The 27,063-nt window shown below is 41.5% G+C and overlaps 1 protein-coding gene across 7 annotated transcripts in view; it reads left to right on the top strand.

Moving 5' to 3' along the window:
- The window catches only part of SPATA13 (spermatogenesis associated 13), a 130,190-nt gene that overhangs the window by 46,822 nt on the left and 56,305 nt on the right, over positions 1–27,063 (top strand). The window contains exons 1-2 of one of the 7 annotated variants that reach the window (XM_033146338.1): positions 7,722–7,876; positions 26,710–26,808. The exons of 2 other annotated variants lie outside the window; for them this stretch is intronic. In XM_033146338.1, coding sequence (XP_033002229.1) covers positions 7,842–7,876; positions 26,710–26,808 — 134 coding nt within the window. In that variant the 5' untranslated portion in view covers positions 7,722–7,841. Of the gene's footprint in view, positions 1–7,624; positions 7,693–7,721; positions 7,877–26,709; positions 26,809–27,063 lie in introns of those variants that run through there. 4 more of the 7 variants (XM_033146337.1, XM_033146347.1, XM_033146343.1 and 1 more) reach the window with 4 other exon arrangements.

Here is a 27,063-nt window from a genome sequence, read left to right as displayed (position 1 = left end):
ATGTAACATACAAAAACATAATAAACATACAAAAGCCTTAAAAAGAAAAAAGAAGGAAAAAACATAAAAAGATTCTTTTTTTCTCCTCTAACTTTCTTTAACAGTGTTAGCTGACTTCCCTCCGTCCTTCCCATCTGATTTTCATTGTTAAATCATACTTAGCAGTTTGGTTTATCATCATACTTAACATATTGATAATAATTAACAATTTAGCTATTATTAACCTATATTATTACTTCACCATAAAAAAATTCTATACTAAAATCAAACTTCATGCTGCAAGCCTATAACTCCTCCTCTACGAGTCCATAATTCTATATATTGCAATATTTTTTCAAGTAAGCTTTGAATTTCTTCCAATCTTCTTCCACCGCATCTTCTGTCTGGTCGTGCAGTCTCGCCATCAGTTCAGCAAGTTCCATAAAGTCCATCATCTTCATTTGCCATGCGTCTATGGTTGGTATCTCATGTGCCTTCCAGTTTTTGGCAAGAAGTAGTCTTGCAGCTGTTGTGGCATACAAATAGAATGTAATGTCCTTTTTGGGGATTTCTCCTCCAATAATTCCATGTAAAAAGGCTTCTGGTTTTTTTTAAACAAATGTGTTTTTCAACACCTTTTTCATTTCGTTGTAAATCTTTCCCCATAAGTCTTTTACTTTGGGGCAGGTCCACCACATGTGGAAAAAGGTACCTTCCTTCTCTTTACATTTCCAACATTTATTATCAGCTGTATAGTGCATCTTGGCTAATTTAACAGGAACCACCTATACATCATTTTCTTCATGTTTTCTTTCAGAGCAGTACACGCAGTAAAATTCATACCTTTTTTCCACAATCTCTCCCAGTTATTTAGCATTATATTGTGACCCACGTCCTTTGCCAATCAATCATAACAGATTTCACTTGTTCATCTTTTGTATGCCATTCTAGTAATAAATTATACATTTTAGAGCCATTGTTTAGATATTAAAGGCATTGGCCACAATCCTGATAAGCATCCCCATGCCTGCAAGACAGACTTCCTCTTTGCTGGCAACGGAATGGGAAAGAGTCCTGGGGGCTCCCAGAGCACCATTTGGGAAAGCCAGCCATGGAAGCATATGGGGATCTGGATTACAACCGTTAACTTTTAAATTGCATTCATATGGATGTGAGGGCGATCTGGCTGTGACATGTCACCCCATTGATCGCCAGGGTTGATTCGGCTGATCTGGCTGGCTAGGTGGGTGTCCCCTTCCTTCCTCACCGCTCCATGTGCGTCCCTCCCGAAGCTGCGCGCTTGGTGGAAGAGGATGACCATCCCAGATAGAAGGAGTGTACCGTTCTTCGGTCAAGGGTTACGATAGCTGCGCTCCCCTGCTAGAACCTCCAAACAAGCTCAAGGTCCATTTGTAGGAGAATGTAGGGTAGTCAAGCTTCCAAGACTCCAGACACATCCAAGTAAGGCGCTGCATGTGGCAGTTTGCCATTCAAAATAATAATAATAATAAAATTGCATTCATATATCCCTGCTCCTTTTTCATTCTCAGTGCTAGTATTGTCTTGGTCTGGCTGGCCATACACCGTTCTTTTCTCCTTGGCTTTTCTCTTTGGCTATTAGTGATGTGGGATTTATATTTGCTTTGACCTGATAAAATGTTTATTATTGTTCTGATGCACTTGTTGAAAAGCTATAGAAAATATATGAGAGAATTAGCCCACTATGCTAATATAGCTAACCATTAACAAAAAAGAGCTAGGAGTAGCCAGGAAATCTTCCACTTGTTTTGTTCCTTAATGCAAAAGAGCCAAAGAACACCATCAGCCATGTTCTGTGAGCTTTGACCAAATAGGTTGCTTGCTTGAATTCATGACAATGCAAATAAGACTGTCTGATTACGGTAGGTCTACCTTTCCTATTTGGACATGCTTCTTTGGGCAGCTGCTTCCAAGCATTAGCTAGGGTATAAAAATGTTTAGGTGTTCTATTAAACCAAAGTCCCATTAATTTCAGTGCTAGGATTAAGCACATAAAAGTGTTTTACTCATGACATATACAATTTTCAGTCTTGGTTTAGTTTAGTTTATTAGTCAACTGAAAAGGTTTAAACTCTCAAGAAACATTAACAACTTGGCACAAAATGTAATATAAAATAACAAAAAATCGTAGGACAGACCATCATTCTCTCCATCAGTCATTTGTACCTCCATAAAAGTGTTTGAGCCTGGCAGTGAATCTAAACACAGTAAACATTGTAATCAGAAAGTAATAACTTAATTGCCTGAGTGTCATCAACTCCCCTGACCTGAGTTTAGCAACCCCACAAGCATGTTTTTTAATTGGCAGTGGCACAGAACCATACAGCATCTAGGCATGTGCTGCTTTTGCAGTTCACTTTGTACCGTCCTTCTAGAAACTAGGCAAAATGTGAAAGTGGGGAAAGTTTGACATGGTAGGACTGTGAATGTTGTTGTTTGTATTTACTATGGTTTTTGCCCCAAAGGCCCCCAAAGCAATGCCCAACATTCAATAAGAACAACATGGAAGGATGGCACTTGCAATATTTTTGGCCTCTTGGGATTTTATAAGAATTGATTCAGTCCTGCAAGTACTCAAGATATGTTAAATCTTATATTTAAATACTGAATGTATTTAATTTATTGTAATATGTTTATAAGATAAAGTTTTTCTATTTAAAAAGGAATTTGATTCAGTCCTGCAAGCTGTAAATTTTAGAACATACATACGTACGTACAAACAAACATCTTTCTTCACCAAATTTCATTAAAATTTTCCACAACTGGTCAGTAGATTTTTACTGATATATTATGGGTTTCATCATAGTACTAGGGGTGGAGCATGAAATTGCTTCACTGAGTCATTTGCAAGATGCATATTCTTTGGTGCTCACATGAGTGAAGCCGCGGTTTTTGTTAGGTGGGGTAGGCCTTTTGTTAGGATGGAGGCAGAACCTCAGGTAGCTGTGTATTTTTATTGATGGGGAGGCAGCTGCCCCTCCCTGCCCCCCCTGGCTACGCCCATGGGTGCTCATAAGAAGAAAGTAAACATTCATAAGTACAATATTTTGGTTGAAACCTGCTCTAGATAAGCAAAACTAACATTGAGCGCATTCCCGGTATGTATTTTTCACTAGGAATGGTATGTTAAGCAGACCTAGTAGTATCTTATAAAATACAAGTCAGAGGAGTTGCATTTGTTGTCTCACTTGGGCTATGTACACTTTAGCAGCTCAAAACGCAGTGTGGTTGCCCTCTCTCACCTGCTCACATTCTTGCATTGCTGTACAAACCAGGAAGAGGGTGGGGATACCAGGAAGAGGGTGGGGACACCAAACTCTAATTCACTGAAGTTCTAATCTGTGCATGCGCTGTAATTTGCACCTGCGCAATGACTGCCTGAAATACCTCAGTTTAACCACGGCTTCTGTTTTCTAATCTGATGGAAGCTTGTTTAAGGGAAAGTGTATCAAAGTGATTTTCAATAAACTACAGGATAACTATGAATTGTGGCTAATCTCAGGTGGACTCAGCTTCAAACACCAGCAGTGGGAGTACAACGAACCCAAAATAAACAGTAATTGTGTACACAGTCTTGGTAAAAAAGTTAAGCATGGATTTTGTTGAAATCATAATATAAATTGGAACAACCCAGCCAGAGTTAAGAGTTAATGGGGGACTGAGGCTATGAAACACTCGCCTAAGGCCATCTAGTAAATTCATGGAACAGGGTGAGTTGCAAAGAAGAAGCTCCTGATTCATAAATTGATTTTTTATCCACTAGCTACACCAGCTCCTAGTCTTTTTCCTTGAACTCAATGGAACTCAAAGCTGTTTAACTGCTTAGATCATGTCCACCTAATAAATGGTGGACTAAAGGAAGATTATGAAGTTGTTATAATGATACTAGCATAGCACTTGCAATATTTAAAGAGCTTCACATACATCATCTTAATAATTATTGTTACAACTTTGCAAGGTAGGCCTATATTATCCCCATATTGCGGATGGAAGGGTGTAGATAGGGTGTGAGAGATAGTGGCCTTCCTATCACTGTCTAATGCCCCCATAATAAAGAGGGATTCCAGACTCACAGCTCACACTTCTACCAACTACATCACATTTCAACAACTGATTCTACCTGCAGTGACCACCAGCATGTAATTACACCCATTCACATCATCAAACACACTTGACACCTTTTACAAAGGCAATGGTTTAATCCGAATCTGAAAGTGATCTAGCAGCAGTATAATTTTAGCCCTTTGTTCCTTGGAAGCGCTCACATATCTGCATGACAGATGGTGAAACAGGAGCTGGCAACTTTTCTTCAAATACTTACATTTGGTGAGAGGAAGGCTTAATTGAGAGAGAAAAAGGAAATGGTTATTGCAGGGTGGACAGAACGTTCTGACTAGCTGAGATGCTTAGAAGCACAAACGAGTATCCAAAATGAATTGCAGAGATTTGCATCATTTGTGCTTTATGCCTCTGATGGCACCCTACCTGTACCCCAGTGTTTCCTGAGGGTGTGCCGCACAAATGCCAGATGTATGTCATGCAAAAAATAATACGCTTCGTATTTGAATCATTTTTATAGGTGACTGCACATTGTAATGCAAGTGGATTCTATGCCCACGAGGTGCCTCAATACATGCCAGGAATATCCTGTGCAGCGTGGAGGCTGCAGTCTGCCCATATATGGGCTGAAACATCATCCTATATGAATATGCCAGGATTCTTCACGTTCAGCCCAGCCCAAGTAACTAGAAAATCCCAGAAGAAGGGGTGTTGCTAGGTACCATAAAGTTCCTATGGCGCACATCTGCATATGCTAGTTTATATGAATAGATGCCTCTTGGTCACTTAAGATGGCTGGAGGATGGGGTTGTGCCAACAGTACACTTAGTGGTGTGCTCAATCACCTTTTAAGGCCGCCTTTGCCAAAATGGGGAGGCCAAGGTTGGCAAAAAGCTGCCGTAACCAAAGTAAAGTATATTTTAAAAAAAGTTTAAATGGAGGGAAGGCAGCAGGGAAGATGGGTCCCAGCAAAAGAAATATGTGCAGTGCTATTTTTCTAGAAAAAGAGGTGCTGGAACTCACCATGAATGCCTCCGTTGTTCCCTTATAATGGCAATGGTGCCCACCTGAGATGCACCGGAACTGAGTTCTGGTGAGTTCCAGCTGAAAAAAAAGTTCTGGATATGAGAATATGCAGGCTAGCAAACACCACCCCTTTCCCCACACCAGGAGGGAAGGTGAGAACAGTTCTATAGTGGGCATAAGAGTATGCTGCCCATTTTAATCCAGGAAAATTACTCTATTGTTGTTGTTGTTAATGTTGTTGTACCCACCAGACAAAAGGTCCCACTATACATAAGAAAACATGGCACATATTTTTGCGTTGTCCATTTTTGAGACCTGCCCTCTCTGCATCCACAAGAACTCAATGGTTTGTTACATGCTTGAAGTCATTTGTGGAGATTGGCAGAAATCTGTTAAACAAAATAGGTTTTAAGAATATTACCTTGAATGACTCAGCTCATGTGGCACTATTCCAAAACTGAATTGACTGTTTTTAGCATCCAGCGTCATCACAAAAATTTGTGGGCACCACCCCACAATAGGTGCAGGAGATTACCCTATTTAGATTTGCAAATTATATTGCACTTGGGCCAAAGATGACTAAATTCTGAGGATGAATGTAAAGTGGTTAGGGACACAGTCTTCCCAAGTAGCTAAAAAATTATGTATAAGATCACATTCTGATCTTCACATAAACTAGTTGAGAAGAACAACCGCACACATGCACACATATCCGCTTTCATACTTACATTCGCCAGCGTGGATTAGGAAAAAATACCACGCTATGGGGAATAAATCAAGCCACCCTCAGGAGGAACCTGTGTGGGGGGAAAGGATAAACCCACTTTTCATCTTGACTGTGAGTATAATGGTGGCTAAAGGGTGTTAAGCAGCAAGTGATCATACTTAACTGATGCTAAGTATGTGATTTTGGAAAAGCACAGGCAACAAATTTGACTTTCTCTTTTAAATTTAAATGCAACACAAAGTGCCTTAAAGTGAAGGGGAAAAGGGTATATTCTACCACAATAACAATTGTTAAAAGTTAACAATTACTAATGTTAACCTGCTGTATTTTGTATAAATGGGTTCCAAATTTCATTATACTTAAGCACAATCTTGATTTTCATGATTAAAACTTATTTGAGCATGAGATTTTAAGAGCTGACATGTATTCTTCTCCGAATCAGATGAATTTGGCTGATGAACTTGGTTTTATCTGCTGGTGCTTATTCTGTTTTCTTTTGTAGTCTGTTTCTAAATTTTACACTTAGTGGGCTGTGTTCAGTGGTGGCTTTGCCTTCACAGAAAGCATTTCTACTCGCGCCATGTAGGCACCCAATTTTCACTGATACTTCTTACCTACTGAACCCCGCTCCATGAAAAGCTCCTCCTGAGGGCAGGGAGACCCACTGAAACAATATGGGATATGGTGCAGAGGGCTTCAGTAGGCAGGAAGGATGAGCAAAAAGTGCACGAGTGGAAGCACTTTGCAGCAAGACAAAGCCACCACTGGATATGACCCAATATTTCTTAGTTTAAAATACAACTCTTGTAGAGAGTGGGGAGCAGAAGCTATTTTAGGGGTAGTGTGACCAGTTCACCCACACTGGGTGCCGGCACAACAGGAGGCACCACAACAATTATGTAAAACAGAGAGCAAGAGGTGGGGGACACTGAATTTTAGCGTCGCACAGGGTGCTGCTGAAATTTGGGAGCCCAAAGTTTCCCTGTGGAGAGGATTATTATTATTTCTTATAACCTACCCTTCCCCTCATGAGAAAAATAAAAATTGGTAAGGGGAGTATTGACATTGTTATAATTGTACTGGATGTTCTGCCAACTTCTGAGTTTTGGGTTGTGGTGGCCTATAAACAATACAATTTGTATTGGTTTTCTTAAGTGGGAAGGTGCGCCTGTAAAGAAAGGCAAAAATAATTAGAATAAAGTATTTGGCATGATTCTGTAATTTGGGGAAGTAACAGCCTCTCCGATTCCCGGATAGGGAACTGGGGTTCTCTCATGTCAAGTCTCATCTGCCCCCCTCATTAGGCTGGGGCGGAGGAGAATGTGAAGACACCTCAGGATCGCTTGTCCCCACAGAAAATAATTGGGAGGGTTGACATGGCCTAGCCTCCCGTACTTTTCAGAACCGTGCCTTTTATTTCATTGTTTTGCATGTAGCTATAGACTGCTACAGGCCGAGGCGTCCTTCATTTCCATCGTGTTCATACAAAAGAAGAAGAAGAAGAATGGGAGGGGAACCAAAACAACCCAGGGGTGGTTACTATGCCAACAAATTACGGGAACTGGGTCTATGATTCCTGAAGGAAAGAAGGCTGCAAGTCTTAAGATGGCAGAGGGAGGACAACAAAATTGAGAAGCGCGCTCGTTTCGTGCTTTCACACTCCGTTCCCAGTCCTGCCGCCGCCTACAGAGGAGCGAGGCGAGGGAGGCAGGACTGGGAACGAAAGAGGGAGGAGAGGTCGGCTCCGAGGCCGCTGATTGGCGGAGGAGACTGGCTGCTGGAAACAGCGAGGTGCACTCCGTACTCAGAATCCATTTAAAAAGCTCGAGATACCGACTGCACTTCGCCCAGGCTTAGGAAGGGTAAATATTAGTCGCAGGACCCGAAAGCTTAGGTGGTGGTTTAGGGCTTGCGGGGGAAAGGAAAGGCTGAAACAGGAACTTTTATTGATTCGCTGCTGGGGAGGAAATAATTTGGGATCCGTTCCGTGTTCCTGTAAGGAACTTTGCAGATGCCTGGGTTTTGTCCTGCCTTCTCCACAGACAGGTAAGAGAAGACGGTGGTGTTTGCCCACCTCTTAACTTTTTTTTTTTTTTTTGCTTTTGTCCGATTCTCTGGAAGTGTGTTGCGGCCGTTTAAAGGCGAAGTGGCTCACGGTGGCAGGAGTCGTGGTTTGAGTGTGGCGATCAAGCTTCATCAGCCGGGTGCTTTTGCACCCAAACACGTAGAGCTTCTTAAAAGTTCTGTTGCAATAATGTGCTTGTGCTGCTGCTGCTGCATCTACAGCGGAGATGGATAAAAACTGAAACCCCGAGGGCGATCACTGGAAAGCAAGTCTTCGTGTGCTCCGTTAGCAGGGCTCGAGGGAAGGTGTGTTGTGCGGGTGCTGAATCTTTACAACAAATACAAGTTTTATTTAAAAAACAAACCAACAAACCGAAAACTAGAAAGAAGCTTTAAAGGACTGGAGCAGGCTCAGCTTGCAATGGTGTATTCGGGTCCATATGCTTAATTTGGATCATTGATGCAGTTTGAAATCTTCCAAAGTTCGGAATTTATGGCTATATGAGGAATATGGATTTGTGGATTTGTATGTATGTCTGGGTGCCTGTGGCTACAATGCCATTACAGTACAGTACTCACTTACTTGGGAGTAACAATTTCACACACACACACACTCCTTCTCCAGTGTTAATGAATCTGAGGCAGGCAAGGTGTTTAGTTAATGTATTCAGGATTAGGGTGCAATGTCTCTAGTAACTTCTAAAAAAACTAAATGGCATGTTCAGTGACACTAGGAGAGTGTTATTTACTCAAGATTACCTTGATTTCATGGCTATAGGATGAATGGGCGGAAAGCGATTTGTGCAAATGTTATCATCATGAATAACATAGGATTTGGATGACTGAATATTTATGATGTGGATTATCTGTATGTACTGTACCTACTTGATAAAAACTGAACACACCACCTGTGTGTTAGGCAAGCACTAATAATGTACATGCCCAGTATTCCCACTTCTCCTTTGACATTCATGTTTCATGTGGTGTTAAATTAGTGAAGTAGGAGAATGGATTGGCTGATGAACAACAAAGTATAGGAGAACATAAGAACATTGTTTAAACATGTTGCTAAGTTTTAAAACAAGGCAGATCCATTCAATAGTCTCCTTTCTATCACTAACTCCTCCGACCCACCTGTCTGCTCCTTCCTTCTTCCCCAAGTTAACTTCACAGCTGAGCTTTCTGTTTAGACCAGGTACACATCATACATTTAAGGGACACCCTGCTCTGGGACTGTAGTTTGTTAAGGGTTGTCACTGTAGCTCTGTGAGGGGTGAACTACAGTTTCCAGGATTCCGTGGGGGTGGGAATGTACTTTAAATGTAAAGTGCATGTGCAGCCTCTGTACCATTAAGCAGGGCTCATGTGTCCCAAGAAATAACTGAAAATCTTTATTAAAAGCTTGAGATGTAATCCATGCAACCAGGCATCCTGCTTTTCCAGGCACATGTGCGCTATATATACAGTTCAATTTGTATTGGCCCTTGCAGACACTAACATGAACATATGCAAGTTGGGAGCAGGGATAATGTATTTGTCTCTGTTTCTCTCAAGTGTATGGCATGTTGGAGGTAAGGGGTGCCAGAATATCTTTTGGTGAAAGGCCCTCATGATTTTTAATTGGTGCTGTTCCCAATAAAACAGAACAGCTAGCAGGGCAAGACTGGTAAATGTTCCCAGCTAATTCTACAAATTGCAATATTTATTTCTCCATGGTCAAGCTCCCCACATAAGAGGAATTGAGTGATGGGGCAGACAGTGCTCATATGCTTTTGGGTACTGGTAGTTCTCTCTTGAATTCTCAAGTTGATGAATGGGATAAAGACACAGCGGCTCCTTGCCTGCATTGCCACAGATCTTAGGTTTTAAATTTTATGTGGCTTTTAGTGTGTGTGCGTGTATAATTATTATAAACCACTTTGATATTTTAAAAATGAAATTGCAGTAAACAACTAATTAAACAAACAAACAAACAAAATAGAGGCCTGATGAAATTGGCAGGAGATGTTCCCTCGCCTTTCTCTTCCTGTGTTCAACCAGACATAACAACTGGGCCTCTTGAAGAGGGCGGTTGGGCCTCCAGATTACTTCTCACCTCTCCTGCTTTCTACCATGGTTCCTTAAAAGACATCATGACAGAGACCACTTAGAGCATTATTTTGAAATTTTGGTGGTTTCGCATATGTTAGTTGGCATAAGGCATGAGGGTAAATGAAAGCTTGCTTTGTAGAAATTGTTCAGGAACAGTTTATGCATGTGAAAGTATAACTCCAGCAAACCTGCCAAGGCCAGTTAGACCTTAGGTGATCTCCTGTGCAATTGTTGGCAGGCTATACAATGTTAGGCTGTTTGGGTCTACTGTAATTCTTGCATCCAATTTATTCAGGATTTCAGAAATCCTGTGAGCAATGTAGCTTTCTACTTGGGCCCAGTTTCTTTTCCCTGGACTATAGCTATCAACAACCAAAGCTGGGTGCGTTCGTTATGCTTCATAATGTACTACCTTTTCAATCAGAGCCTGGAGGAATGTGCTGCCGAGAAGACACATTGCTGTGTTTAAGACCTTATCTATTGATTTATATTTGGCCTCAATCTATTTGCCTCACTGAAATAATTAGGATACTAATTATGTGCAGAAAAAGATTTTGCCAGTAGTATTCCTTTAGATCAGGGGTGAGAAACCTATGATTCTTCAGATGTTGTTGGACTCGAGTTCCCATCAGCCACTGCCATTATGGCAAATGGTCAGAGATGATGGGAGTTGTAGTCTTAACAGCATCTGGAGGGCCACAAATTCCCAACCCCTGGTTGACACATGTGGGGGGAGTGAGGGGGGAGGCAGCCTACATGTTACCACAAAGGCCTCTTCATTCCCAGTGAAGAACAGATATTCCCAGTATCAGCCTCTGTGAAAGTCAGGCAAGAAGAGGCTTGGGGATTGGCTAAATGAGGTGTAGTTAGAACTTTCTCCAGTAGCATAGATATTCCTTGACTCTGCTTGCTACGGAATATGTTCCAAGAAGTACCCAACTTGTACATTCCCTCAGTTATCCCAGGCACAGGTCCACACTGTAAATCTTTGTGTCTCAGCACTCTTTCTTTTAACCTCAGAGCTTTCCCGCACTAAAAATCCCCTCTTCAAACAGCAACAAATGACAATTCGGGTTCTCCACAGAGTGCTTGGAAATGCAGGCTGTGCTCTGGAGGAAAGGTAAGTGTGGATAAGCTCTAAGATTCTAATTCAGGTTTATCCCTATCCAAACAACACCTGCCGTGTAAATCTAGGATCAGATAGACTCAGGACTAGTCTTCACACACAACAGTTCTAGTAAGTGATGAATGGGTGAAAAGTTAGTTAGAGATCACCACACCTTTATAAGATGAAGAGATGAAGTTCTTTACTGCTCATTATTTAATAACTGGGAGGGGAGAGAGCCTACTTACAAATCAGGCCTGCTTTTCAAATCACCTCAGCCCCTGTTTCTCTAAACATGAACATGGCCTCAAGGTGAGGAAACTTTCTCTCCTCCTAACCAAGAAGCTGTGTTCCCATTCCTCCCCTATGAATCTGACTTGTGTCTCAGAAAAATGTCACTGTGTCCCTTGAGTACAGGAAGAGGGGGCATTGTTTGCTCTCCCTTAGGATAATCCTGTTGATGCTCATGGCTATCACAACATTGTTCTCAACACTTTCCTCCATTGGAATAATCAGATACAACCCTTTATCTATGTGCTAACATTAGATGTATGGTTTTATTTTCCAAAGAACTAACATCTCAGAAAAATAGCTCTTGGCCAAGAGGTGGCCTGCACATATAAGGAAAATGTGTAGAGACCAGGGCTGGAATGCTTAGGTAACTGACTTGCCGGTTAGCTCAGCTGCTTAGAGCATAGTGCTGACAACGCCAAGGTCACGGGTTTGATCTCCGTATGGATGCATATTCCTGTATTGCAGGGGATTGGACTAGATGATCCACAGGGTCCCTTCCAACACTATGTTCCTACTGGGACAAAATGCAATACTAGACATTGGTGCAGACCCACCATAGAAACAGGAAAAAGGGGGAATTAGGCCTACAATTGTAAACATACACACTGGATAGTAAGTCCCATTGGACAGAGTGTGACTTGCTTTTAAATTAAATTTTAAAATAAATGAAAATTATCAACTGCTTACTGCTTAAAAAAATTCTCGAACAAATATGCCAGGATTGTGCTGCACATTCAAAAAAACCACTGGTACAGACAAACTCTTAAATGCTGTGGTGATGAGGTTTAATTGATCTTAGCAATCTGTGTGGTTATCCATACACAAAAATATATTCTAATCGTTGATCTGTCAGCATAGGGTGACAAAAGTCCAATTTTTGTAGGATTAATCAACCTGTCACACCTACGAGTAACACATGAATCAGCACACAGTGCTGTAATAAGGGATCGCTTTTCCCTACCTTTTTTGCTTGACTCCACTGAACTGCCACTGCCCAGCTGTGTCAGGTATTTTGTTGAGAACTAAATTGGACCCTGCTGCCTTTAATAACATTTTAATGGCTCAAGCCGTGTATATCCGGCTCCTTGTAGTGTTTTTTAAAGGTCCCCATCTAGCGTCAAATGAATGCTTCATCTTATAAAATAAAAGCTTGTGCGTGTGGGGTTGTTTTCAGCTCCTTTTTTTAAAAAGCCTAATGCAAAATTCACACTGGTTTCCCTAAAAATAAAAAATGAGCTCCTGGAGGCTTTTCTACATTTCAGGCTTCTTTATACTCTGATTCTGGCAATAATTATAAAGAAAATGTAGTATATATATTTTAAAAAGAGCATCAACATTCTGCCTACACTTTCCCATGTGAGGTGCAGTCTTAAAAATATCCAGAGATTCACAAGTCTCTTTGATCCCATGGGAACAATCATAGGAACATATAAAGCTGCCTCATATGGTGACAGACCATTGGTTAATCTAGCTCAGTACTGCCTGCACTGACTGGCAGTTGGCTCTCCAGGATTTGACAGCTCTAGTTCTCTCTCATGCTCACCTGAAGATGCTGGGGAGTGAACCTGGGACCCTCTGCATTCAAAGCATAGACAGACATAGAATTGTAGAGTTGAAAGCATCATCTAGTCCAACCCCCTGCATTGCATGAATCTTTGGCCCAATGCGAGGCTTGAATCCATGACCCTAAGATTAAGAGTCTCATGCTCTACTGACTCAACAGATGCTTTTCAACTGAGCTATGGCCTATACCTCTGCTAAGTAATTTTTTTTACTCTTCTACCCATTTTCACTGATCAGAGAAAAGAGAAGAATCCTGAACAATATAGATAACTACTTTGTCTTTTGCTGCCCAGTACAGCCTGAAATATCATTCATGTGCAGCAGCAGAAACATGCCAAGCCCATCTGAGAAGTACCGGTACCAGTGGGTGTCCTACATCTGATGTCAGATACAGACAGTATGTTCACAAGATTTCCTGTCCTTCAGGGCTGTGGTACAATGAATTACTAAGTTGGGCAGGTATGAACCACTTCAGCGCCATAAAGCTATGATTTAAACAAACAAGCACGAAATATTTTCCCATATGTATATACTATATATGAACACCAGTTCTTAACATTCCATCGTACAGCATACATTTAAAGCTCATTTTAGGCATATGACTTGCCCCAAAGAATCCTGGGGAACTCTAGTTTACCCCACTATAAGGAGTTAGGTGTCTTCGAGTAGGAAATGTTGTATGGGCTGACTTGTCCATGTGGAGTTAAAAAAAAGAAAAAGTGGAGAAAGAATGGTGGGATAATGACAAATTTAGGAAGGACAGAACAGGAATCCCCAATCTTTTGGGCCTTGAGTACACCTAATAAACTCTTGTGGGCACCATAAAATACCCATTTCACAGAATTAAATCTGGTGATACACACACACACACACTCACTCACGTCTTGGCCACCTTGTTGGGGACTTCTGGTCTAAAATGTAGGCCCAAACAAGCATGATAGACATTGTATGAAGGGATCTGATAGGGGATAACTTTTATAGAGAAAGTTTTGATACAGTAGAAAGGACAGCATGGTATGAATTGGTGCAACTGGACTTCTCCGCGACCCTTCCCCTCTGCAGGGAGGTTGGACTGATTCGGATGGTCCGCCCCCGCCATTTAATGGATCCAAATGGTTTCCAGGTTGTGGTAGGGGATGCTTTATCCCATGTTGATGGCCTTTCAGCTGATTCCCTGGTGACCCGCTGGAATGTGGAGTTAACCAGGGCTATTGACTGTTTGGCTCCGAAGCGCCCTCTCCGGTTGCATGGAGCCCGGACAGCTCCGTGGTTTTCCCCGGAGTTGAGGGCGATGAAATAATCGCTGAGACGGCTAGAGCACCGGTGGTGGATAACTTATTCTGAAGCTGACCGGACATGGGTTAGAGCTCAGTGTTGAGCCTTTCTTCACCGCCTCTATTGCATCTGCAGAAAACAGCAGCAGGTGACTTTTACAGGTGGTTCACAATTTAGTGTAACCACCTGCTCCATCAGGGCCCAGTATGGGCCACATGATCTCCTGCAATGATTTTGCAAAGTTTTTCGTGGATTAAGTCGCTCAGATTCGGGAAGAGGTAGACTCCACCGTGGTAGCAGGGCCAGGGCGGGAGAGTGCTAGAGTCCTGTCTAGTCCAGTTGCGTGGGATCAATTCCGAGGATGTGGAAAGGCTGCTTGGACGAGTGAAACCAACCAGCTGTCTCCTTGATCCTTGCCCATCCTGGCTAATAAAAGCTATATGTCAGTCACAGACAGTCCCACCAACAGAGATGGGGAAGATGTCATGTAGATGAATTGTTTCCAGCTCTCTTACCTTTTCTCTTTGCCCACTTTAAGGGTGTGTAATAGTTTTGTGTCCTGCTGTGCTAGTGTGCATAATCACTAGCTGTTCAAATGCTCGCCTCCACAGTTAAAAGGATCTTGCTGCCACAAGATGCCATGAGAAGCGTGGTTTACAAAAACGTAGATAAAGCTAACTCAAATTTTCAGTGTGAATCATTCAAACTATGTTGTTTTAGTACTGCTTTGGGTGTTTAGTACAGTGTTTTTCAACCACTGTTCCGCGGCACACTAGTGTGCCGCGAGATGTTGCCTGGTGTGCCGTGGGAAAAATTGAAAAATTCAAGAGAATTACTTTATATATAGTCAATATAGGCACAGAGTTAAATTTTTTAACATTTTCTAATGGTGGTGTGCCTCATGATTTTTTTCATGAAACAAGTGTGCCTTTGCCCAAAAAAGGTTGAAAAACACTGGTTTAGTATAATGTTGACAACATATTTACAGATTTAATGCTGAAAGGCTGTTTGCATTGACATTAGGGGAACATAAGGAGGTCAGACCAAAGACCTATCTGCTCCAAGATCATCTTGTTCTTGGCCTACCAGTTGCCCATGGGAAGCCTACAAGCAGCACCTATGTGAAATAGCACTTTACCTATTTGTGATTCCCAGAAACTGGTATTCAGAGGCATATTGCCTCTGACAGTGGAGGGTTGTATGTGTATTCATTAAGTGAGAGAGTAATGGGGGGGGGGAGAAAGAAAGAAGAAACAAAGAATTGAAATTGTGATAAAATAGAGTATATGAGTATATAAGTAATCAGCAGTTTTCCATTAAAGGTAAAATTATTAACAAGACAATATACTTTTTATAAATAGATTTCAAATACAGTGGTACCTCGGGTTACAAACGCTTCAGGTTACAGACTCTGCTAACCCGGAAGTAGTACCTCGGGTTAAGAACTTTACCTCAGGATGAGAACAGAAATTGTGCGGCGACAGCAGGGCAGCAGTGGGAGGCCCTCTTAGCTAAAGTGGTACCTCATGTTAAGAACAGTTTCAGGTTAAGAACGGACCTCCCGAACAAATTAAGTTCTTAACCAGAGGTACCACTGTATAATTATATTTATCCATACACAATCTGTGTCTAAAAGCAATCTGTTGTATGTTGCCAGAGTTGTCATGTCTTCTATTCATTGATCGAAGGGGACCATGGTATTATCTTTCAAGTGAATTAATATCAGTCTTTTAGCAGAAGTAAGGGCGCAGAACGTCTATCTACGTTGAATTGTGGTCAAACCCCGTATAGATGTTATATAGTTTAAAACAATGTTCTCCTCTGAAGATATTTTGTATATCCCCCAAAACAATATTTATGCATCTTAGTCCTTTTCTCCAAAAAGGTAAAACATAACCATCATGGCTAGTAGTCATTGAATTGTGTCCTAGTAAGGACTTTTAAGGTGTGAATGTCTTTAAATTAGGGCTTCAAACCTTGATTAACAGTACAAGCCTATGCATGTTGACACAGCACTGTTATGAAATGGAGCTTACTTTCAGAAAAGTGTGCGTGAAAAATAGAACTGTAGCCTAAAAGGCGAGATGCCTGAACGACTAAATGATCTTTCTTTGATTGAAACAAAATAAAAAAAAAATTCCTTCCAGTGGCACCTTAGAGACCAACTAAGTTTGTTATTGGTATGAGCTTTTGTGTACATGCACAGGAAAGCTCATACCAACAACAAACTTAGTTGGTCTCTAAGGTGCCATTGGAAGGATTTTTTTTTTTTTGTTTCAACTACGGCAGACCAACACAGCTACTACCTGTAACTTTCATTGACATCTTTATTTTTAAATGCTAAAAGATGAAGATAATAGGTTTGTGTTAGGAATGTGCAGAGGTTTGACACTGCTTAATGTACAAAAATACTACTCTTCTGCACATGTATACTTCCTGAAAGGTGTTTGCATTAGCCAGAGCTCCCTTAATGAGTTCCATTGTAGTTAAGAAACATTGTCTATCACTGACTGATATGCTGCTTACAAGTGAGTATGAGTGTTAATGAAAGGCAGATTATTGGAACAGATGGTCTGTGCAATACAAAAAGTGCCACCTTATCTGCACGAAGTTGTTCTTGCTGGCAAGCAGCACCAGTTTAGGGAGGAAAATACGTGCATCATTACCAAGTATTACATGCCTCGCTTGATGAAGGCACAGTATTGCCTTGGAAGTTCTGTTTTGACTAGGGAAGAAAAACAATAGCTTCTGCAAATCTTGCAATGTGACCTCAAGGTAAGCATAATTTTCCTGGAACTGATGCATAAACAGATTTTCTGCAGTTTTGCATAAGCAGAGTTTCGCATTGTATATGATGACCCAAATTCTGCAGCAGGTATCTTTCATTTTCAGTTTAGCCCCACAGGTTTCTAAAGCTTACTGAAACTAAATAGGAATATAGGATATAGGAAACTACATCAATATTGTTCAGGTATTTGAAACACTCACTGCTTTATTAGAGAAGTAATGAAGAGCAACGTTAATCATGCTAATTACTACGGTCTCCCAGAAAACTCCAGAATCCAGTCCTTTCTAGAAGCATGCCAGATATGATTTGTGAGCCCCTTCTTCTCCCAACAGCACATACTATTGACAAAAGAGTAATCCTGACTTCTGGAAACTTGTGACCTGCGTGGGATTGCCACATTTTGTTTAAAAAAATATTGGCATCTAAGATGCAACGCCTCAGAGCATGTGTAAAATTCCTTTGCAATAGATAAACAAGCTTTCAAAAAGACAAAAGTGCCTCTGAGCATGTGCAGATTGCCTTTTATTTGCAAAGACCTGTCAAGAAACTGTAGAAACTGGTGTCCTGTGCTTCAGCTGCCAACAGAGAATGGTAGTAGTGACCCATCAGACACAAAACTGCCTGAGAAGTGGCCTTGGATGACATGGCAGGCAGGCAGTACCAGCGAATTTCAGATATAGGAGTGAGATCGAAGAGTAGTCTGGGTCAGGGATGGGAAACTTATGACCCTCCAGGTATTACTGGACTCCAGCTTGCATCATTCCCAGCCAACATGGCAAATAGTCATGGATGGTGGGAGTTGGAGTCCAGCAAACACCTGGGGGGGGGTTGACACGTTTCCCCACCAGAGTCTAGGAGGGTGTCTGTCATCTGTCCTCTGTCTCACTGAGTTCCGCAGAATCTGCAAGCTTACTCCATGCTGTGATAGAAAAAGCAACTAGTCATCTTTCCCAGCATAGAAAAGAGAGTGCATAGAAAGAATGCTTACTTTCTTGCTGTTTAGAAGCACCATGACATAAGGCGGTTAATGCTTACTTGAGTAAATAATTATTAGGCTATTAGTTAAATTGGCCTCAGAGGGCCAAGGGCTACCAATGAGAAACCCAATAACATGAAGCATTAGTTCTTTCCATTGAGTCACATTCTAGCTTCCAGAGTAATTGTGGTGTTAATTAAAGGGGGAACCTTTCTGTGGATTTTAAGATGCATACTAATGAAGGGTTATAAGAGGGTGCCAACCTTACTAATAGAATACTATGTTTGACAGCAGTATGCAGTGTTGTGAACTGATCTCTATTGAGAAAACTTTCAGATCTTATTCCTGAGGCTACTGTTGTGGCTTTGTGAGAAAACTCTTAAGTCCCCCCAAATGCTTGCACACAGCAAAGAAGGAATAATTTTTTACCTCCAGCATACAGACATACAAATGTTTGCAACATCTACTGAACTTTGCTCGTTTGTTGTCACAAGTACAAACAGTTTATGATTAAAGTTAAGCATAAATGTGAATGTAACTACAATACTTCCCTTTCAGTGTTTAGTATTAGGCTGCTATTATTATTATTATTATTATTATTATCCACTTTTTTCTCAGATGGGACTCAAGGTGGCTTACAGATAAAAATAAGAACCCCTAAAAACCTAGAAAAAAACAATTAAAAAACAATTAAGCATTGATAGAATTAAAACTACATACATATATATATAATCTATTAAAACCATACTAGTAAAAACAGCACTGCACTAGACTGTTTAGGGAAGTTTTTAATCTGTGACATTTTAATGTATTTTTAATCTTTGTTGGAAGCCGCCCAGAGTGGCTGGGGAAACCCAGCCAGATGGGCGGGGTACAAATAATAAATTTATTATTATTATTACTACTATTACTACTACTACTACTTACACAGCATACATTTAAAGCACATTACCCCCCCCCCCAAATAATTGTGGGAGCTGTAGTTTGCTAAAGGTGCTGGGAATTGTAGCTTTGAGAAGTAAACTAAAGTTCCCATGTTCTTTGCAGGATGTCTGTGCTTTAAATGTATGTCTTTTTAAACCAGACAAACCTTTTTTTGTTCAGACCAGTGTCTAAGACTCTTTTGGACACACCCCAACCTGGGCTAGCTCCCAAAGAGGATTCTGTCTGTACCGTGTTTGCAGGTACTTCTGAGAAGAAATATTCTTTTTGTAGGCTGTTATCAGACACTACTTTGTCCACAGAGAGCCTCAAATTGGTCTCTTGGTGGCATGTAATAGATAGAGAGCCTTTTGTTAAGACAAGGCTCCACAACAGTGGGCCAAAGTCTTGCCTTCCTCACTCAGTCATCTTAGTAGTGCTATCAGATACCGCTAGACTACTCTGTTTATAAAAAGGAAGGCTAGGCTTAGCTCTCCACAACTGCTTGTTGTCATACATAATAAGTGACAAGAACATTTGTTGTTATTACAAGTTGTTGCCTTAATTGAAAAAAAAAATCCCAGTATATTTAAGGAGTAGAAGTTTTCATAGTTAAAGCTATTCCAATTAGGATTTTAGCCTTCCTTTAAAGTCCTTGGAGGGGCAGTACTTTGCTGCCTTGCCTAAATATTTCTGCAGCATCCCCCAAGTGTTTATTTTTCATCTGTCTCAGCAGTTAAATCCCACAGCTGCTAAGATGAGAAGATAAAGGATGTTATTAAAAATGGGAGAGCAGCACATTGCACATCACCAGATGTATCTAGGAAAAATGAAAATAGCACATGTAAGCAGTTGCAAGCCAGGTAGAGAGGAGCAAATAGGTGTTGAAATATTGGAGAACAAGGATTGTCAGGTCCCATTCCTTTTGTAAGTATTTATTTGTCAAAACCATGAGCCATAACAGGTCCAAACCTATAAAAATAAACTGCATTTACCATTCCCTAGCCATTCTACCATTCCATAAACCATACTACAGCATCATGTACTACAAGAAAACCAAAGTCTGTGATTCTGTTAGGAAGTAAGTGTTCTAATATTGAGAACTGAAACTGTAGGAGAGTTGTATTGTTGAAATAAAAAGACCATATAAAACCATTGCCCTCAAAGAAGACTTGTTTGTCAGGATGAAAGATGCAGTTACCATATAAGAACACAAGAAGAGCCTGCTGGGTCAGGTGCCATCTAATTCAGCATCTGAGCATAACAGCACTTTCCCATCCTGCTGTTTTCAAGAACCTATATTCAGAAGTATATTGGCTTTGTGTGTGGAAGTAGAACATAGTGTCATGAGTTTGTGGATGCTAGACACCCTAAATTCCTGGATTCAGTAAATGTTAGTATTTAATCAATGCTTGGAGTGTTATCTTGATGCCATTTCATTATCTAATGAAATCCTAACAAAGGCTACTTCTCCACTTGGAAGTTAAACTTCTATATTTATTTCATCATCGAATGAATGAGTTTGTGGTACCAATTCCCATCTGCTTTAGGAAATATATTGCATTGTTTCACCTCCTTAATCTGCATGTCCCAGAGAGAAGTCAACCCTTTGTAGAGGGAACCAACTACTTCGACATCAGAGTTGGCCTTTGGCATTCTGGCTCCTTGGTCTGTTAATGGTAGACTTAGTACTTTGTTCCCACTGTAGGTAGAAAACAACCCATCAAAGCAACAGCAACAAAATCTCTAGTGGTCTCATGCTAAAACATTCTTCCCGGTTAGAATCTTCGCTAGGGTGATTTGTCACACAACCATGAGAAAAGGTAGCAAGAGGGAAGGCAATGTCTCCTCAGTTTGTTTGGGTACTACTGTTTCTCTCATCATCACTTAAGAGACTGGTTGGCCCATTCAAACTGGTCTAGTAGTTGGCTGGCCTTAATCCTCAGGTGTCTGTGGAGTTCTTTGGAAGGGTTGACTGAAAATGGACCCAGCTAGGATCTCTTCCTATCCAATTCCTATCTAATTCCTATCCAGCTAAGCAATTTCACCAGCTCATTCACACTCCTACAGCGACAATGCCAGAGCGCAAGTGGAGAAGGTCCAAGGTTCAATCCCTAGTATTTCCAGATGAAAGGATAAGGTAGCAAGTTGTGGGAAATACTTTTCTGCCTAAGATCCCAGAAAGCCATTCCCAGTCTGAGTAGGCTTTACTGGGCTAGGTGGACAAGTAGTCTAGAAGGCAGCTTCTTTTATTCTCTATGTAGCTTTTCATAATTAGTATATAATCCCATCCCTGCCTGAGCCACTCACAACTTGCATAATATTTAACTAGGCATCTGGAGGCAACAAATCCCTTTAATTAAATGAATTGGTTGGTTCACCCCCTCCTTTCCTGTGGGTTTAATTTAATGTGCACAACAATGTGTTCTGTCCTCTCATATGTGATACTAGCGTAAAAATAATAATTTATGAAATAGAATCCTAAATTATGCTGGGCTTTGCCTTTGTTTGTTTTGGATGTTGCGATTTTGTAAGTATATATTTAACTTGGTGATCTAATACACCGGTTTGCACTAATGTGTTACGCATTAACTCAGGTTTCACATCTACGCAGGGCTACTGCTAGAAAGGACAGGCTCTCGACTCCTGTGTCCTCATCACCTTGTAAGTTTCAGCCAGCGAATACCCAGGCAACGGCGAGCATTTAATGATCAGAAGCCAAACAAAACAAAATTTGTGCTCCCAATGGAGAAGTTCATTTTGCAGCTGTGAGATACTTCCACGTCCTGAGGAAATCAGTAGACTTTCACTCTACTGCTGTCTTGAAGATTTAAAAAATGTTATGTAGAGCATACTTAATGAGTTTCAGAGCTTTACTATTTTCTTCTCAGTCGTTCTGTTTTAATTTCTTTCTTTTATACTTTTTCTAGCAGTGTGTGGTTTTGGTTTTGTTTTGTTTTTTAGCTATGCATGTGCCAAAGTTCTGCTTTCGGGTGGGGGGGTCGTGCTTTGGAGTTACCATTCTTGCCCCTGTTTCTAGGGAGAGGCTTGCAAATGTCTCCCTTTCAGGCTTTCCTGGCAACAGGAGTCTCTTGGGCTATGTGTGCGGCTTCATATATGCCAAGTTTCAGCTTCCTGGATGCTCTGGTTGTGTTGTACAAAAGTCAGAGGTTCCTGCATACACTGTCACTTCCCACACGCATCTCTCTGTCCTCCAGCCAGTCAAGCAAGAGGCAGAATCACAGTGCAAGGACATATTCCAGCCGGCAAAAGCACTCAAGGAGGATGTAGTGCTGGGCCACTGCAGGTTGTAGCATGGGGAGAGGGGGCTTGGCCTGGAAAGCAGTGTGACCTGGGAAAAGTCCCAGGGGCCAGACAGAAAGCCCTAGAGGGCCACATTTGACACTGAGCCTAGGATTCTTCACACATGTGTGTGAGTGCATGTACGTGATCCAACAATATCATGTGCAATATATAATTGCTCACCTGGTACAGAGGAGGCTCTTTTGCCTTTTGACAGCCGCGTGATAATTCCTACTGATGAACCTTTTCCCCAGCATAGGTATGCAGTGATGGGGAGAGCTTCTGCTAAATGATGCCCAGCTAGGTAGCTCTTAAAGGATCACAACCAATTCTAAGGAGGAAAAATGGCAGTAGCAGCCTCCCAAATTCATTTCCTTTAATGTTGTGAAAAAGTGTATGTGTGGATTGAAGTGAGGACTGGTTTAATGCAAGTTCACTCATTACTAGATAAGCTTGTCCAATGTCTGCTAAACTGACATCTTTTTAAATTTGCACAGGAGTCACCATGATAATAACTTCATGACTTAAACAGGAACAAAAAAACAAATCAAGTGTTATTTCATGCAGCGGTAGTATCTGCTACAGGGATAAAATACCAGTGTGGTATTTCTTACAATGCACATGTAGAGTGTGAATGACCGTCCTTAAAACAGGGGAATGGGACCTCAGTTTAGTGGCCCAAATGTGGTCCTCTAGCCTTTTCTATCTGTCCCTAGTGACTCCTCCCAGGCCACACCACTCTCTGGCCTTGTGTCACATCCCCTGTGAGTGCTTTTGCCTGGTTGGAATATGTCCTTGAACTCTGATGATGATGACTGCTGCTTGTCTGGATGGAGGATAGAGGGGTGTGTGTGTGTGTGTGTGTGTGTGTGCGTGTGTGTAAGAACTAGCCTACTGCTCAAAGGTAAATATTATACCGTATTCACTGCTCCACCCACTTTTGCCCCTAGCCCCACCTACTGCTGGAATCTGGCCCCCAAAAGGGAGTGTGGTCCTTGAGCTGAAAAAGGTTTCCCAACTCTGCCTCAAATGCTTGAATTTCTTACTTGGTTTAGGGTCCCTGATGTCTGGCCATATTTAACAGGTGCATATATTTCCCCCTGATATTTGGATATTTACTGCAGGAAACAAGCACAATTACCACACAAAGTGCTTTCAGTTTTGTGCCCAACTTAAGTCATGGGAACTTGGGTACTGCCACAATTTGCTCCCTTATTGCACATTTGAAAATTGGAGACTGGAATGTTTAAAAGGTCAGCATTATGAAATAGTTCTTAAAAAACCAGATGCACTGTTTCACTTGCAGGAAAACAAAGCAGTAAAGTGAATTTCAACCACCCCACTTACTTTAATCGATCCAAAAGTGGTACTGGGGTGTTAATGTGCTCCTTCTATTCTGAAGCTACTCTAGAAAAAGGTTGTTTTGCTGCTAGGTTTTGCAGCAATATTAGAGCTATATAAGAGGTAGAAAAGCCTCTCTCAACCCATTTTCTCCACACTCTGCACCAATTTTGTAAACCTCCTTCATGTAAACCAGGAGTAGAGAATAGTCTTTAGGTGATGGTGAGGCAGGTGGATGTGGCTTGGTTGAGTTTAGGTGTTTAGATGATGTTTTCACTTAATGTTGCACTAGATTTTTATGAGCATAAAATAGATAATGCTTGGTTTATTTCCATGATCTCAGTAGATTGGTGGCATACAAATGTGATAAAATAAATGAATGTGATAAAATAAATGAATCAATACTTACCTGTTGTATGAATGTGAAATTATGCACAGTTATGTTTGTAGGATCCACTTATGAATTATGAAAATAGAGTACAGTGTGGAGTGAGATATGTCAAATGATGGATTTTTATTGAAAATGTGCGTTCAGTGTGGCAGGGTTAGGGATGGGAGCTGGAAATGAGAGAAAATTAAAGCTTCAGTTGGCTAGTCTAGCAGCTAGTCCTTTTTATCCATACGAAGTTAGATTTGCTGGGCTGCAGCTTAAAAGAAGCCAGGGATATAGGTGGAAGTTTGTATAAACAGTGGAGGCTCTTAGTAACAAAGAAAGGCTTGTCACACTCTTTTTACTGTAAGATTAGAATAAACTGGTCTCCATACATGAGTATGTAGGAAGCAACTTTTTCCTATTAGCCAGTAATCTATTTGGGATGACAGTAGCTAATGGAAACCAGTTTATTGTAAAATATTAATTTTCTTTTGCCCTGTATATTGTTAAATATTAATGTTTATGTTTTGTGTAAATAGATGGGTTGCTTTGACAATACATTCATATCTCATTTCAGCATCTAAATGAGTAAAGCATGAATTGTAAATGTGGGTGTATGGTTCGTCTATATCAGGGGTCGGCAAATTTACCCAGCCTCGGGCCAGTTCCTCCAGCGCTGATCGTGCGGCGGTCTGGAGGGTGGGGGAGCGTGTGGCCATACGCGTGCACACACGCTATTTCCTGTGCACTTCCAGGTCAGCAGAGCGCTGGAAATAGCTTATGCACAAGCATAATTTCCGGCGCACTTCCGGGTCAGCGGAGCACTGGAAATAGCTTATGCGCATGGGCCTCCTCCGACCCGGAAGTGCGCCGGAAATGACATTTGCGCGTGCGCACAAGCTATTTCTGGCACTCCAACAACCCAGAAGTGGGCAGCCGTGCCGGTAAGAGTGGGCAGCGGCAGTGGGCGGCAGGGGTCGCTGCGGGCCGTATAATTGACTCTCTCGGGCTGTATCCGGCCTGCGGGCCTTAGTTTGGGGACCCCTGCTCTATACCCATGGTTCCCAACATTGGGCACACACCACACAGGGGGGCAATTTGATTTTTAAGGGGCGTAATTCGAGAATGAGTTATTAACTTTTTGAATAATAAGAATTAAATCTCACCGGGGTGGGGTGACGAATCAGGATTTTAGAGATGCTTAGGTGGGGCATGGCCAAAAAAAGTTGGGAACCACAGCTCTATACTGCAAAACAGTTTGTAACAATGACAAGCAGAAATGTAGCCGGTTGGACTTTTCTCTGCATGAATCTGCCTGAGTGGAATAAAAACCCAGCTGCTAAATTGCCTATTATTATCTTTATTATTTATTAAATTTATATACTGCCCTTCATCCTGATTGTGCATCGCAGGGAACGCATATCATGCAAAGTCATGAAAAAATTTTACTTGTGACATACTACTAATCCTAATGTGAGTGACTACTCTGTGTGGCATTCCCTGACAACCCTAAGGGCAAGTTAACACAGTGTTATATACTGGAGGGTATGTAAAACTTTCCCTAGTTCCATTTACCTTTAGACTTTGGTACAGCAGGCATTTGGAAAGACTACAGCATGATGCTGAAATGTAATTATTTCCCAAAGCATAAATTTACTAGGACTACAGACATACTGTTCCTCAGTAGCATTCATAATTCCAAACGTCAGAGCATTATGAATATAGACGGCTGAGGCAACTATTTAGTGTGACTTGTTGAGCTGCAATATAAGTGATTGGAAGTGTTGATCTGCCACCCGGACTGACTACTCAATTGTAATATCTAATCCCCTAAATTGCAAAGGGCTTTTGAACATATTAAGCGTATTTTTCTTGGTTTGATGCTTTTGGAATAATGTCTCTGTCATCTGGGGCCGCTTGTTACAATGGTCCACTTTTTACTTTCCTATTTGCCGGACTTCTACTCTTTTGTGGGAAAAACAGCAATGCTTCCAATACAGTCTGTGAAAAAGATATTTCCCACTGTTTTATAATGAAAGCCTTTTTATACAAGCCTCGTCTGTGCTATGAAAAATTACCCAGATCTGACAAGAGGCTCAATCTGCCAAGCATTGCTTCTCAATGGCTCTGGTTCATTTCTTTGGAGCAAATGTCTGATCCACCGTGTGTAAGGCACTCCTGTGGCACATAGAGCTGAAAAGGTGGGGTGGGAGCACCTGTACGTTTAGAATGAGATGAATCAGGCTTTCCTTTCTGTCTGAAAACAGGTTTTACAAGTACTTGCTATTAAGGTCCTAACAAAGGTTACAGTGCCAGTTGTGCCTATTAAAACATAGCTAAATGTCTTTTATTGCCAATGCAGAGAATGGGTGGGTAGATGTGCTCACATGTACACATGCATGCTTAGAGCCTGTGCACATCAAAGCTCCTGCTGATGGGCCTGGTTAGGTGACTCACACCCATACTGTTTTTGCATCACAGTCAATAAAGGATAATATTCCAACCATCTCAGGAGCCAAATACAGCACCGGGAGTTTACATATAATTCCTAGCAATAGATCGCAGATCAGCCTGTGTGTCATGAGTCTGTATCACTCTGTGCAGCAGAAAGCCCCATGTCTGCAGAACTGCCTTTTATGAAAGTGCACAAGGAAGAATTCTTTGGATGGGGAACTCCAGCAGAAGGGAGTACTCTGCAAGAAGGAACACTTTGCTAATTGTGCAAACAGCCATGGCCAACAACAAATATAGGAGGGGCAGATGGATAATGTTTGTCACATCTCAGGACCCTTGCAGGTGTACTGCTGCAGGACACGATGCAGATACCCTATGGAATTGCAATTCTGCTGCAACAGCGACTGCAAGGACCAGCTGCTCCATACAGGTAAGCAAGAGGGTATTCCTGAACTTCTTCCATCTCCCTCTTCTCGCTTTAAAGTATGCTGAGCACTCAAACATGTATCAGAGTGTCTCCTACCATACCCTTTGCCTTGCAATGTGGGGAAACTGCACTGGTTTTAAGCCGTGTGGACATGGGAGAGGGGGCTGCTAGCCACAACCCAGGGAATACAACTTACAGTGGTACCTCGCAAGACGAATGCCTCGCACAACGAAAAACTCGCTAGACGAAAGGGTTTTG

This window comes from Lacerta agilis, chromosome 4 (assembly GCF_009819535.1).
Source record: "Lacerta agilis isolate rLacAgi1 chromosome 4, rLacAgi1.pri, whole genome shotgun sequence".
Classification (NCBI taxonomy): Eukaryota; Metazoa; Chordata; class Lepidosauria; order Squamata; family Lacertidae; genus Lacerta; species Lacerta agilis.
This window is presented reverse-complemented; position numbering and strand designations above follow the sequence as displayed.